The sequence below is a fragment of the Salarias fasciatus genome, chromosome 5 (assembly GCF_902148845.1).
Source record: "Salarias fasciatus chromosome 5, fSalaFa1.1, whole genome shotgun sequence".
NCBI classification, from domain to species: domain Eukaryota; kingdom Metazoa; phylum Chordata; class Actinopteri; order Blenniiformes; family Blenniidae; genus Salarias; species Salarias fasciatus.
In genome coordinates this window covers 11,781,694-11,796,842 of record NC_043749.1, presented here as the reverse complement: position 1 = coordinate 11,796,842, position 15,149 = coordinate 11,781,694, and the positions used below count along the sequence as shown (strand labels likewise).

At 42.1% G+C, this 15,149-nt stretch overlaps 2 protein-coding genes across 3 annotated transcripts; both read left to right on the top strand.

Moving 5' to 3' along the window:
- Positions 1-2,136: 2,136 nt before the first annotated feature.
- On the top strand, positions 2,137-6,838 carry cyp27b1 (cytochrome P450, family 27, subfamily B, polypeptide 1). The gene is made up of 9 exons (XM_030092637.1): positions 2,137-2,346; positions 2,954-3,144; positions 3,513-3,703; positions 4,390-4,590; positions 5,261-5,424; positions 5,517-5,683; positions 5,774-5,855; positions 5,934-6,131; positions 6,661-6,838. The coding sequence occupies exons 1-9, from the start codon at positions 2,137-2,139 to the stop codon at positions 6,772-6,774; spliced, it is 1,518 nt and encodes a 505-aa protein (XP_029948497.1). The 3' UTR covers positions 6,775-6,838.
- A 3,263-nt stretch (positions 6,839-10,101) lies between these two features.
- mcrs1 (microspherule protein 1) lies at positions 10,102-15,149 on the top strand. 2 transcript variants are annotated; one of them, XM_030092638.1, is made up of 14 exons: positions 10,102-10,264; positions 10,840-10,994; positions 11,171-11,309; positions 11,397-11,561; positions 11,640-11,749; positions 11,844-11,952; positions 12,175-12,313; positions 12,671-12,746; positions 12,844-12,872; positions 13,575-13,667; positions 13,779-13,861; positions 13,992-14,079; positions 14,534-14,661; positions 14,777-15,149. In XM_030092638.1, the coding sequence occupies exons 2-14, from the start codon at positions 10,840-10,842 to the stop codon at positions 14,861-14,863; spliced, it is 1,401 nt and encodes a 466-aa protein (XP_029948498.1). In that variant the 5' UTR covers positions 10,102-10,264; the 3' UTR covers positions 14,864-15,149. The 2 variants fall into 2 exon arrangements, with proteins under 2 accessions (XP_029948498.1, XP_029948499.1); XM_030092639.1 differs by having other exon boundaries at positions 10,102-10,271.

The window sequence follows — 15,149 nt, the reverse complement described above, 5'->3', positions numbered from 1 at the left end:
TCCTGATCAAACTTGACTGAACGTCTCAGTTCAGCAGGCCTCCAACACTGTCATCTGTATGACTCTTGAATTACCAGCTGCTTCCCTTTATTCTATATATCATTTTAATGTGGAAGAAGAAAAAAAAACTAATAACATAATGTTTGGAACAACCTTTCGTAGCCTGCTGAGCTTATTTCCAGGCGCCAGCCTATATTTACTCCTCCTTCAGGCGGCTCACATTCATTTACACCAAAGGGACTGTAGCATTTAACTGACATAAAAAGATCACAATATAGGATTTACTGTGACTCAGGCCTGGCACTGACAGGGTGGGTGTACTTAAAGGATGAATGTTATTCATATATGTCATATATAAGAGGGATTTCATAGAAATAATAATTCCAAAAAACCGCAGGAACATTTTAGTCATATGTCCCCATTGTGATGCGTGAATACTGAAGTCCCAGGATCGCACAGCCGTGTCGAGCCGAGCACACTCATCTCGCAGCAAGAAGGGTCCCACTTCAACTTCTGTTAGGGTGAACAGGCCTTTGTGTGTTTTCTCTGGATAACATAGTTCCCCCCCCACACACACACACACACAGTTCTGAAAGCATGTGTTCCAGATTAATTGGTGACTCTAAATTGCAGATAAGTTTGGCCATTTGGGGTCTCTGTTGACCCTGTGGCGAGCTGGCGACCTGCCCAAAGCGTGTCCTCCCCAGCGAGCTCAGATCAGACAATGAATGTCACGTCCCATATTTTGTTATCAAGTCTGAATGTATTCCTGGTTGTTAATATTACTGCATGCAAACATTCATGAAGGCTGTCAATGGGCTGTCTTTCAATATCTGCTTCTCACGCTCCACTTCTTTTGAATGAGCCTTACAACAACACATCTTGGCTTTTAAAGTATTTTTGGCTTTAATTATATATATGAATTCAAGCAAATCGGGTTTAGAAAAGATTTATAGTTTCTAATTTTTGTGTGCATGCTCTTGTGAGAAACTACCCTTAAAACTAATAATATAAAATTCAACAGTTAGTAAAATGCTGTAGGTTCATGAGTGTTTTAATGACTCATATGTGTACAGTAAGTTATCCATAAACCGAATGATGAGATCTTCTCTGATTTTATCCTGAAAGTGGAGTAGACGTGTCCTTTTCAGACCACGCCGTTTCATGTCTCGGGATGCCAGCCATCTCTGACAGTTTCTCTGAAAACGGCTGATTTAAGATTTCTAGTTAGAGCATTGAAAATGTGGGAGTAAAAGTCAGAGCAGATTCTGAGTACAGCCCTGGGACTGTTACTTCACAGTCCACACACACACACGCACGCACACACACACTCACACACACACAGCGCTTTGGACAGGTTCCAGTTCAAATGAAATCAGGTCAGGATTTTCTCTCTCCCACCAGGAAAACCCACCAAGTCAGCAGAAGAATGTGTCACTGGCTGGTAAAACAAAGTGGCACCGGGTCTGGGTGAGGATGTCCTGTCTGCACACCCAGTCGCCGGACGGCTGCCCGCTCTGATCCTGAATGTGAGGCAGCTCTGAGTTATTTGACCGCCTTTCTTTGACAAGTTTAATCATGTCTACTGTAAGTGAGTCTGACCTCTAGCCTTCTTATCACCGTGAAGCAAATCTGGTTTCCCCCTTTTAGAGATAGTGGGGATCTATAATAGCATTGTCCTTGGTGGAGAGGGGGGTGGGGGTGGGGGGGGGGGTTATAGAGGCACATCCATAAGTCCTTGGTGACTCTGCTGCCCTATCGGGGAGCAAAGTGCTTCACATGGGTACAGATAAGCCTGGAAGGTATCAGAGAAGTCATGTATTATTTATCCCGGGATTCCACGTGTGCTGCCGTCTGGGATGGTCTCGGCTCTGCCCTCTGATTGGACACACCTTCCTCTCGGCTCACGCCTTCGCAGCTTCACCCCCGGGCGGGGGCGGGGCCGGGGCCCGCTTCACATCCAGGATTGGCCCTAAAGAGGCAAAGAAAGAAAGAAAGAGAAAGAAAGGAAAACCCACCCCTCAGCTTTTCCTCCCCGGGTTCGAGGGGGCAGGTCGGGCGTTATAAATACAGCCTCCGACCGGGACGTCAAAATGAGCATCGCTTTCCCCGCGAGCCGCGCCAGGTCTTCGCTTCATGGTCACAGCGAGAAGGATGCTGCAGCAAGCTCTACGAGTGTCCGGCCGGGGCGCCTTCCCCCTGGCCAAGTGGATGGAGAGGTGGGCCGAGGGCCTGCAGGGCTCCAAGGCGCTCCGGTCCCTGGACGACATGCCCGGGCCGTCCGTCGCCAGCTTCGCCTACGACTTATTCGCCAAACGGGGACTGTCGAGGCTGCACGAGTTACAGGTGAGAGGACCGGGCGGCTCAGGATGCTCCTGGATTAGAATAGATTTAAAAAAAAGAAAAAAGAAAAAAGTAAAATTCATGTTCTCCGTTAATTCAGCAGAGATGCAGTGTCCGGGTGTTTTTGTTTTCTTCACTCAAAAAGCAAAGAATTGATTCCTAATACGTTTTAATGTGAAAATACTGGACACTAGATGTCTCCATCACCTAAATGTCGATCCTCACTGAATGCCACATTCAGCCCCAGTCTGAGAAACGGCTTCCAAAAATCTTGATGCAATAAAAAAACAACAACAAAAAAACTCTAATCTATATTATTGAATGCATTGCTTGTGCCAGCTGTTCACTTTTCTCTTAAAAAAACAAAACAGTAGCTCCTCTCCTCATTATTGCATTACATGCTGGCTTCATACACCTCTAATTTCTTCTTAAGAATATCAGGCATATTTTCTGAAAATTAACTCATCATCAGTGCATTTACAAAGTCTGCAGGCATCCCTGCTTCTGCACTGTGCTTTAAACTAGAGGAAAGTTTATACAAACATGAGTTCCAGTGGCTCTGAAGGCTGCAGAGTCTTTATAACATGGAGTCTTTTGTTTCGTTTTCCAGCTGGAAGGGCTGCAGCGGTACGGCCCCATGTGGAAGGCCAGCTTTGGCCCCATCCTCACAGTTCACGTGGCCCATCCGACGCTGATCGAGCAGGTCCTGAGGCAGGAGGGCCTGCACCCCATGCGTTCTGACCTTTCCTCTTGGAAAGACTACAGGAAGCTCAGGGGACATCATTACGGACTCTTAACATCGTGAGTGTCACTCTGCTCTCACTTTTTCAACCCTCACATTCTTTCATCTGTGACTATTCTGTCTGTTCGACTTCAAAACTTCATTTCCCATACTGTCTCATTGAACTGAATGCAAAGAATTGCCAGTGACCCAATTGTTTCTTCTTTATCATTTGACACGTCAATAAGGCTTTCAAACAATACTGGAACCTACTTTCTTCCTTTGTTTACTTATGGTTTGAGCTGCAAGATTCTCAAGTTAATTCACTGAAGTGCTGACATGAGAGGCCAGACGCACACAGGACTTTACTCTCCTACAGCAGAGAATGTCTGCTATTGACCTCTGGGCTAAACTTGATTAAAGTACAATATGCTGTATTCTTTCCCAGTGAGGGGGAGGAGTGGCAGGCGGTGAGAAGTCTCCTGGGGAAACACATGCTGCGGCCCAAGGCAGTGGAAGCTTATGATAAGACGCTGAACAGCGTGGTCGGTGACCTGATTGCCAAACTTCGCTTCTGCAGAAGTCCCGAAGGCCTCGTCTCTGACATCGCCAGCGAGTTCTATCGCTTCGGCCTGGAGGGTAAGGTTACACATCGTGTGACGGGCAGCAATGTCATGCATCACTACAGGGTGTACCACACCATGTAAACATTGGTAATTAGGGCCAGCCGCCGGCGGGAACTCCCTGCAACATCAACAACATTTAAAGCCTTTATATCGGGAAATTTGAACTTTCCCATACATTAATAAATCCCTTCGTCTCACTTCTGCATTAATGTGGGAATAATGAGATATTTTCCTTCAGTCGAAAGTCACAGATCATCAATACAAAGCTACAGCTGTGCATTAAGACATATTTGATGAACAAATATATATGTTAATCCTACATTCATTGGTTTTCTGTTCTGCAAATCCTCCCAGATTAAATACAGCTCTAATGAAATGGCTTTGTGGGGGAGTGCTTTTCCTCGACTGTCCTCACGGTTGACCAGTAAAGACAAAAAAAAAATCCCAATGGCACCAACCAACTGACCAACAGGAGTTAATGAGAAATTGTTATTCTTACAAAAACTCATCAGTTTCTACATAACTCAAGACTCATCAATGATGAGATGTTATAAATAGTCATCACATAAGCATTTTCCATTGTTCATCTTTGTGCATATCGGATGTCTTGTAACTGAAGACATTTTTTTTTCATTATTTCTTGTAAATAACCAAGTGAGCTTTTTCTAATGATTTGTTTGTTTTGCTGTTGCCTCTCAGGGATCTCCTCAGTGCTGTTCGAGTCCAGGATCGGGTGTCTGGATCAGGTTGTTCCTGAAGAGACGGAGCGCTTCATCCAGTCCATCAACACCATGTTTGTGATGACTCTTCTCACCATGGCCATGCCGAGCTGGCTTCACCAGCTCTTCCCCAAACCCTGGAACGTCTTCTGCCAGTGCTGGGACTACATGTTTGACTTTGGTAAGTTAATTCTCCTTCTACCACATCCATCCAACACTGCTTTCTACTAAATGGTATTGGAAAGTAAGGATTTATGAAGATATAATGAAGCAATATATAAAAACATGCAAATGGAAACATGGAGATTAAGAAGATTTCATGGGATATTATAAAGAAGCTTTTCACTGTACTTAATCTTTGAATAGAAAACACCAGCTCACACTAAATATGGAACAAAAACAAACATGGACGTGAAACATATTGTGAGTCTTTCCATCACAGATTTAATAATCTTCCTTCCACTATGTTCTCATTTACTGTTGCAGGTTTCCACTAAGGCATTGACTTTTCATCATACTCACTGTTATATTAAGATTTATGTTGATCCTAGACATCAGACATTTAGAATAATTACGGCGGCCTAAACTACATCAGGAAACGGGAGATTAAAGTCTTTAACCCTTGCGCCACGAGATCATCTGCGCTGAAAGAAGTGTGACGTCTTCAGCATCAGTCATGGATTTTATATATGGTTTAAGGCACTTTGACTGATCTTACTTTTGTAAAGAATTGCACCCTAAAGCCGAAGACTTATCACAGTGTCTCGGCATGTCTGATTCAAGGACGTCATTCACTGCATGTATCATGTGTTTCTGAGTCATAAGGGTGTGTTTTCTTCCCCTGTGTGCAGCAAAAGGTCACATTGACCAGCGCCTGACTGCCGAGGCGGAGAAAATTGCCCGAGGGGAGAAGGTGGAGGGCCGTTATCTCACCTACTTCTTGTCACGGATGGGGCTGCCCATGAAAACCGTCTACAGCAACATCACGGAGCTGCTCCTCGCAGGGGTCGACACCGTAAGAGACACTCGTCTGTCACTTTCTTCACCGAGTTCAGCTTTTAGTCCAACAAGCAGTTAAATGCCCCCCCCCCCCCCGTCTCGCCGTAGATCTCCAGCACAATGTCCTGGTCCTTGTACGAGCTTTCCCGGCACCCAGACGTTCAGACCGCACTCAGACAGGAAGTCTTGTCTGTCCTCGAACATCGGAAAATACCAGACGCTGCAGATGTGGCCCGCATGCCTCTCCTGAAAGCCACAGTCAAAGAAGTGCTCAGGTAGGAATCAAGAAGATTCAGTCATTTTCAGATCTTTTAAAAAATGTCAGATTTTGTTCTGCTTCACATTGTGGAATTGTTATTATTCAGGTTGTACCCCGTAATTCCTGCCAATGCGAGAGTCATCCCAGAGAGGGACATTCAGGTTGGAGGCTACCTCATCCCCAAAAACGTAAGTCTTTACTCGATTTATCTCCCTTAGTTGGATTTGAAAAATCTGGGACTAACCAAAAAAAATGCTTTTCTCCAGACTCTGATTACCTTGTGCCACTTTGCAACATCCCGGGATCCAGCGGTGTTTAAAAATCCAGACGACTTCCAGCCGTCCCGCTGGCTCGCCAAGGAGGAGAGCCATCACCCGTACGCCTCGGTGCCGTTTGGCGTGGGGAAGCGAAGCTGCATCGGGCGGCGTATCGCTGAGCTGGAGCTTTATCTTGCTCTCGCCAGGGTGAGTTATTGTTGACTCTGTCTCACCGTATAGAATTTTTGTGATACGTTTATTATGGGATTGTCCGATTCAGGGCTTGACATCCTCAGTTTTGAGCTGTTGACTGATTTTTTTGGCATTCTAGATTTAAATCGGTAGTCAAACATTGTAAAGTATTAAGTATAATGTATCCACAATGTTTCATTCCGTTATTGACACTGTTCTAACAGCTGCTGTAAAGAAAATACAACATGCTGCATAGACTATTTTTATTATTTACAGTCATTCAGACAGTTTAATACCATTTGTCAGAAACTGTAAAGCTTCAAACAAATCCTCTTTCCACACATTTCCTTGGTATAATCTAAAGAAGTTAAAGAAAGGGCTTTCAGCAATTGTACAAATCCAGTTCCTATTAAATTAATTTGATCACTTAATCCTGGGATTTCCTAGTCAGTGCCCAGTGGTTGCTTTTCTATTTTTTTCTTCTCTTTCCAGTAGCCCAGGTCCTAATCTTCTTTTTTTTTCTCTCTCTCTCTCTTCTCATTAGATTCTCATAGAGTTTGATGTGAAGCCAGACCCAGAGGGAGTTTCTGTGAAGCCTATGACACGGACTCTACTGGTTCCTGAAAATGTCATTAGCCTCCAGTTTATTGAACGATGACCTACTCTCCTGAGCTGATCAGTTACGTGAATGTGAACGTGAGTCCCTCGGCAGTGTGGCGAACTGGCAGGCGGCGTTTTCGCAGGAACCGTGGGCCCCGCAGCACACGGCGCTTCACGTCTGGGTGGACCTTCACCCTTCAAACAGCGACGGAGTGTGTGCTGGCCCGTACGCGGTTTTTCAGACAAACGCCAGAAGCATGGGGGGCTGACGTCTCATCGCCGGGTCATTTCACGTGTAACAATGCAAAGACAATTTCGCCATGTTTTTCGAGAAGATTACCGGGAAGAGCGTATTTTGGCAAAGATCTGAAGCCAACACTTCTGCACTCTTCAGACGACAAACCTTAGACTTTCTTTTGATCACTGAAGTGAGTCGGGCTATCAATTTCCCCTGAATCCGGTTCCTGTTTTTCTGAATCTGCTTATATACTGTGATCTTGTGCACTCCTGAATATGTGGTCTCAACCATTTTCTCTGTCATAATTCTGCAAATATTTAATTTCACGAGCATTTCTGTCCGTGCCCAGTGTAGAAAGGAGGCACATTACAAGCCTCTCCGAATCTGAGACACACACTGCACCTTAAATTATTGAAGAGTATTCAGAGAGCCTCACACTACCACATGGCGTCTCCTGTCTCCTGCTGCATAGCAACAGCTTCCAATCTGTTCATGAAAGTGTTTGTTATTAAAGTGGTTATTGGGCAAAATCAATACGGGTTCTTCAAAAAGAAAAGACAAGAAAAAAGGCAGCTATTGAAATTTTTCCTGTGTAGGAATTATTGTGCCACTGAAATCCACAAACATGGACTCCTCTGCACTCAGGCTTCCTAAATCTGTCTATGTTGTCTTCAGTTCACCGATGGAGCACTTGCCTTTAATTTTTTTTTTTATACATGAACCTAATGTAAGTACTGGTACTCTTTTTAACATGCTTCATGAGGTGAACATTGTATTTATTATAATTTAATACTTTTTGAAACTTGATGTAAACGTGAATAAAGATTTTCAAGATGGAGCTCTTGACTGTTTTCATTTTGTTTTGGTTCTGATTGTCACTGAAACACTTTTATAGTCTAATGAGGGGAAAAAAGGTCAAGATTAGGTCTCAGAGTGAATAGACATATTTGTAGTTGGTGCTACTTTGATACTAGAACATAATCATTTTGTATAAGACCAACAGCTTCTACAAATATTCACCATAAATACAAAGTTAAGCATCATAATTCTGAGGTGACATAGTAGGGGTCAAGGGTCAAGACTTTTTACAAAAGCTCTGCAATGATCATTATATCATGTTAATAAATGTGAGGGAATGATGATTTACAGACTACAAACTTGCATTATTGTATGAACACTCATGTAAACTATTTACAAAATGTTAGGGATACTTGGCTTTCCAGTGAATCGATGTAAAATGTACTAGTTCATGCTGCAGGCTTACATCATGAAAGCAGGGCACTTAAGTAGAAGCATAAGCCAGAAACAAAAAAATAAAAAATAAACAAAAGCCAGCAACACTGGAGGGTTTACCACAACAAGAAATGTTAATGTCTCAATAAATTGTCATGTTGCCCTTGAGCATCAACCACAGCCTGACAGTAACGTCTCATTCTCTTCACAATTGGATCTATTGTCTGTTGGTGCTGTTGCAGAGCGTTCTCTCTCCGTGTGTCTCCAACATTGTTGGCGGCCATCTTTTCTGCTCAACGAGGATAGGCTTTCCTCAGAGAACAGCACTGGAGAAGTGGCCACAGGATGTCCACTTCTATCTCTTTCTGTGCTTTATCCAGTCTTTTTGTGTCTGTTCAACCTGCTGGTGACACTCTGTGATTCTGTCAGCTCAGATGCCACTTCTGTCTAAGAACATTCTGTTTAAAGGATAAGTTAATGTCGATCATGTTTGGTGTCGTCTTGGTCTCATGATACCAAAATGTGAAAAGCATGATGACGAGGACTGTTAAAATGCCAGATCTAATGGAACCAGGTAATTTTTTTGGGTTGATTCATGGATTAAACTGTAATGAAATTTTCCATTAAACTTCTTCTTAGAGAACAGCAAGTTGCACAAAAAGTACTGAAGCACTGAGCATTCAAAAGTTTAGAGAAGGTCACATTACATTTGCCTGTAAAGGTTATCGTGCATTTTAGGTGCACCTAATTTCACCCTAAAGTCAAATATCCATAACCTTTTATGAGTCATGCATACTAGATGACTTAACAAAACCTCTTAAAAGTTTGAAGTGCAGGACCTGAGAAGGTGAAGACCACAGAACCTCAACACTCGACTCCAAAGGAGTGCACAAGGGAAACATCGCTGGAGATGACAAAAAGGAAGCTTTCATTATTATGTACTGAGAGTATATCTACAGAAGTGTTGTAAATTCCAGAAAACTCTTTTGCAAAAAAGTTTTGCATTCTTGATGGCGAAACATAAAATAACCGATGATGTGTGGTCTGGCAGAGGAAAATGCACTGAAGTCTTTAATACATGAACTAATTTGAATACAATGCCCTTCCTTGTGCACTACCCACAACATTGATCATTAAACTGGAGGTGGTTTTGAGGTACTAGTCAGAAAAAACAAGAGAAGAAAACAATAACAACAAAACAATTTGGACAAGGAAATCGACGGTAATTACCGTAATCTTTTGTGGATTTTCCGCAGTATCACAAAACATGTCAAGTCCCATCAGAATGCAACAAATATCAACATCAGTATCTATATCTTAATTTGATAGTGGCACAAATGCTTACTATATTTTATGGCACCCTGTCTCCAGTTAAGTACATGTTATTGAAAGATGACATGCTTCAATCATTGACTTGATCATCATATACTGTGGACTTTGATTTATGGTGAATCCGTGTTGTGATGATCTGAGATATCAGAAAAATGTGAATGCACATTGTTTCAGCTGTAGATGCTTTTGACCTACTCCAGAATTAAACTGGGTCGAGTATTGCAAGGACAACAATCTATGAGTCCTGTCATGTGGCTGTCCTGTGGACATGGGGCGGGAGTAAGACAATCCTAGGCTTTCTTTCCCCACTATCCTTTGAGGGGGCTGGTAGCCACACACATTTAATGCTGTGCAACAGTTTATGTCATGCCATTCTGTGTATAAGCATGAACCTTCATTCATAAACAATTCAGATATACTTACTTTCTTTGGTTACCAGTAGGGGAACTATACACACAATTAATCGAAATTGTGCTTTACCATCTAAATTTTCCATTCTCCTGTTTGCACGCGCCATGCTCCGGGCCGGTAGGTGGCGGTAAACCGGAAATAGCCACCAATTCATCAAACCAAAGAAGAAGAAGGACGTACCTCACGTAACAACAGTATAGCTAAGCGGCTAATGCTAACAATATATACTTTTATCGACTTTACGATGCAGCTAAGACATTTATATGTTAATCAAATATAGGAAAAGACTATACAGAGTACAATTAACGGACTATATCCGCATAATAGAGGCACGGTGAGTCGTAAGTAGCTCATTTTATTCGATATTTTGGTGAATCGCCGGCTATTTTTGGCTAAGCTAACGCTAGCTCGACATCAACCTACTTATTTTGATTGAACAATTGTGTCTAACCAACGAAGTAACGCTGATCTTTCTATGCTAACTTGTTTGTTCATGAATATGATAATTTATGATCACTATAATTGCGTAATAAATGCAGCAAGTTTGGCGCGGTGGCTAACTTTACATGTAATCTACAAACAAAAACATCCACGCAACTGATAGTAGATCGGTCTCATACATTGTTGTTTACATAATTTACTATCAGTATATCTAACAAACAACTCTCAGAGTTCACGTTTCCTGTTACTACATATCCCACCAATCCACAGGTCTATTTCACAATCACACAGCAGCAATGTTATTTTTTTTCTTTCGACCAAAGTAATCAATTTTTTTAATGATGTTTTTCACAGTGAAGATTAAAAAAACAGAGTTCAGGGTTGATAGTATGAGGTTCAAGTGTCCGTATGTCTGGACTCTCCTTGGTTTGGGAATTGTGTGAACTAACTACTACTGTGTATGATTAGATGCAAGCCGGTGACCCTGTCGTTGGTGCATCAATGGGAGTAGCTGGTGCTCAGAGTCGATCTGAGGATGAAGAGTCGCTTGGAGTCAAAGACGTGAAAAGGACAGCAACACAAGCCTTTGGCAGCAGCGTTCCCAAGCGCAGAAGTTCGTCTAGGTATTCAACAAACCTTTCCAAATTTTACTACAGAATGAGAACAATATACTACATACTGTACCTGCCAAGATGTTCAAGTGTTCAAGTTTTGTTTGCTCCTGTATCTACATTTTCTGTGGTGACTTTTGAACTTTGGTGTTAAAAATTATTTGTGCGTTTTGCAATAAAATTCACAGATCAATAAAGAGAAAGAAGTTTGACGATGAACTTGTGGAGAGCAGTCTTGTGAAGTCTTCAACAAGAGTCAAGGGTCCTCCTGTCATCGAGCCGGTCCGGTGTTCAGGGAGTGAACCTTCATCTAGTGAGAAGAAGAAGGTAAAGAAAACTTCACAACCCACAGTTATACAAAATGATGAATCTACATGCATTTGACTTTTATGTGAATTGATCTGACTCTGCCAGGTGGCAAAATCAGGAACAGCTCTCACACCGCCTTTGACAATGGTAATGAACCCTGCACCATTGACCAAACGAGTGAAGAAGAGCAAGCAGCCATTGCATATCACTAAGGACTTGGGAAGATGGAAACCCACGGATGACCTGCTGTTAATAAATGCAGTGTTGCAGGTGAGTATTTAAAAATGTACATCAATCTAATGTTGCTTGGTCTGGTTCAAAAACTTGTCATTCTGTATTTGCCTCCAGACCACTGACCTCACTTCTGTCCATCTTGGAGTCAAGTTTAGCTGTCGTTTCACTTTGCGAGAAATTAAGGAGAGGTGGTATGCTTTGCTGTATGATCCTGTCATCTCAAAGTAAGAGTCTGTTTATCTCTGACGTTATTTAGGGTTCTGTTTACTTGAGTTTTTTTTCTCTGAGCAGATGTCTTGTTTTTTTTTTTTTGTGAAGGCTCGCATGGCAGGCCATGCGACAGCTTCATCCAGAAGCAATTGCGGCGATCCAAAGCAAAGCTCTGTTCAGTCAGACTGAGGAGGCAATGCTTGCCAAGATTGGTTCAGTGAGTGGAAATTAAACTTCACTTATAGTCTGCTCTGTTCTGTATGTTTTGCAAAATATGGTCAATTTGAAATAGCTGAATTATTTGAGATCTTGTGGGGAAAATTGTACCAATAAAGGGATCCAGCTGAGTTGAATTTTCTCTATATTGAGCTGTGGTTGCCGGTTTAGTGCAAACAACAAACAAGCTGTATGTTTGATTTATTTGTTTCTACTTCAACAGACCAGTCAGCCCAAACTGGACGTGTTTCAGGAGCTTCTGAGCAACTATCCTGCTGTTTTTCACCCGTCTCGCACTCCGAAGAGTCTGTTGGTGCACTGGCAGCTGCTAAAGCAGTATTACCTACTGGACGATCAGAGTGGTGAGTTAAAACTACTCCCACATTCAAACTGAGTGAATGGCGTAATTGAAGGCTGGGATTACTTTTATTTTCATGAAGATAAAAAAAAAAATCAAATACTGTTATACCTATGGACACTAAATATATTTGCATTGTGAGGTTTGAAGAAAACTGTTTGGACAGAAAGCAAATGTTCCTGACCTGCTGAATGACCAACATCACTTTGTCCTTTTGAAGTGTCATATCAGCACAGCTTCCATAACTCTGATTATAATTCATGTTGTATAATAAAGAAGCAAAGTATGTCTCCTGTTTTCTTTAATCTAATTTTCACATGATGGTCTCTAACATTGTTTTTGTCTTCATTGTGCTTTGCAGTGCAGCCCCTCCCTAAAGGTGACCAAGTCCTTAACTTCTCTGATGCAGAGCAGATGGTCGACGATGTGAAGTTAAAGTAAGCCTGTGATCTAACCCTCTGCAGATTTTAAAGCTGATAACATTGTTTTTCACCTAATCTTGAAGCACCTATCACTTTGTTTCCTTACACACAGGGAGAGTAGAGACGAGGTCTTGGAGCATGGTGAGAACCTTCATTTCTACCTTTGTGTTTACAGTCCTGAACTCACGGAAGCTGTTGGTTTTAGATTGAAGATGATTTTTACCCTATTTTTCACATGATCAATGGAATTTGTTGGCTACAACTACAATTCTACAACTTATTGTCTACAATTTTGGAATTCGTTGACTATATTAAAAATGCTATACATTTTAATAGTGTGTTACATAGTATGTTAAATACTGCTTAAACGCGTTTTGAGCGCAACGTCAGTTAGAAATCATTTTCAAAAAAAACCTTAAGCCAGGAATGTTTTACACCTCGTCATTAAGCACTTTCACTTTATGCGTTTTTTTTTCTTGAAAATCCACAATTTGTGTTATTTGGCTATGGAGATCTAGATTACCGTCTCTGTCCTCACATTGCTCACGGATGGATTTAGCAGTATATGTGTTAAAAATGTGTGACAGATTGATGTTTTTTTTGATGATGTGTTCAGTGCTTTGTAATGGGCAAACTCTGAACTTGAATCTGAAGCTGCCTGTCAGACTGGTGATAGGACACAGAGAAAGTCTGGACGACCTGCCAGCAGTCTGATAAGATTCAGGGTACTTCGGATTCAGAGTTAAAGAAGCCATCGCTTCTGGAACTGCGGGTATAAACTGCTCTGTTCATAATGTCAAACTGTGTTTTAGACCTCCGGTGCACTCTTTCATCTCTTTCCAGAGCTGATGGTTTCAGATCGCCACCAGAAACGTGAGATCAGACAGCTGGAGCAGGAGCTGCCTCGTTGGCAGGTTCTCGTGGACAGTATCACTGGTGGGTAAACCTTGACCTATCAAGGACGAGCAAACAGCCGTCACGTCTGTGTTTAATTCGAGGAATCCACATTTGCAGAACATTTGTGTTCATGAAATTCTTTGCAATCAGGGATGAGCATGCCCGACTTCGACAACCAGACACTGGCAGCCTTACGAGGACGAATGGTGCGCTACCTCATGCGATCACGAGAGGTGAGCATCCTTTGACAGTGTCAACCAAGAAACACGCCGAGGTGTCATTTGTCTGCAAAGGAAATAAACAACCAACTCATTTGTCGATCATGATGATGCGCATGATGTTTTATTTGAAATGTTTATACAGATTACACTGGGAAGAGCAACCAAGGACAAGCAGATAGACGTGGATCTATCACTGGAGGGTCCTGCGTGGAAAATATCAAGAAAACAAGGTGATTTAGTCTGACATGGCACATACTCTGTTTACTATGAACACTTGTGTCCTAAACAAGTGTCCTTCGTTCTGGTTTTGCAGTATTTCTCATGTTGCAGTTTTATTTTTTACCTCTTTCTTCACATGTGATCAAGCTGAAAATTGATCACAACTCATTCACACAAAGTCACTGTCACCACACTCTGACCTCTGCTTCCACCTGACCTGAAATGAAATGTGGGGTTTGTTGTATTTGAGCACAGCGACCCCTTGTGGACTAAGTTGGATGGGTCGATGAAAGGATGAGATGTTATGTGATGTTCTGTAAGCACAGCTTTTAAAGATAAAAATAATAGCTCTCACTGGGATTGGGTGCATTTTGCGACACTCTGAAATTTTATCTTTGTCTCATCCTCTGGGATTATTTTGTTTCTTCTCTGAAATATAACATCAAGGTCAATGTTTGTTGACAGGAATTATTAAGCTGAAGAATAATGGAGACTTCTTCATTGCCAACGAGGGAAGACGGCCCATCTACATCGATGGCAGACCGGTCCTGTCAGGCAACAAATGGAAACTAAACAACAACTCAGTGGTCGAGGTGTGTGTTTGCATATTCATCAAGTTTCATATGAATGCAGTTTGAAAGTTTTCTGATTCTTCAGTGTTGACGATCGGTGTGAAAATGCCCCTGAAAATCTGCTCCTTCTCTTCAGATCGCAGGACTCCGCTTCGTGTTTCTAATCAACCTGGAGCTCATCTCTCTAATAAAAGCTGAAGCTGCCAAGATGGCTCCTCAGTGACCGTCTGGCGTCCTGCAGAAGGAACGAGGATCCAGACAGTTTATATAAAACTGTGGCGTCACAGCAGTGCGGCCAAGAAATGAACTAACAACGGCCTTGTTACTCCACAAAGATGAAGTGTAAAGTGTGAAGCGGCAGTAACAGGTTTTACTTGTTGTTTGAATATTTCATGTTGTAATGTAGACACTTATGGTCAAGCCTTCTTTTTTCCACTTTTTCACAAAATTGTATTTAAATTCTGTAGTAAAAACATTTTTTCAAAGATATTAAACTTGTATACACAATG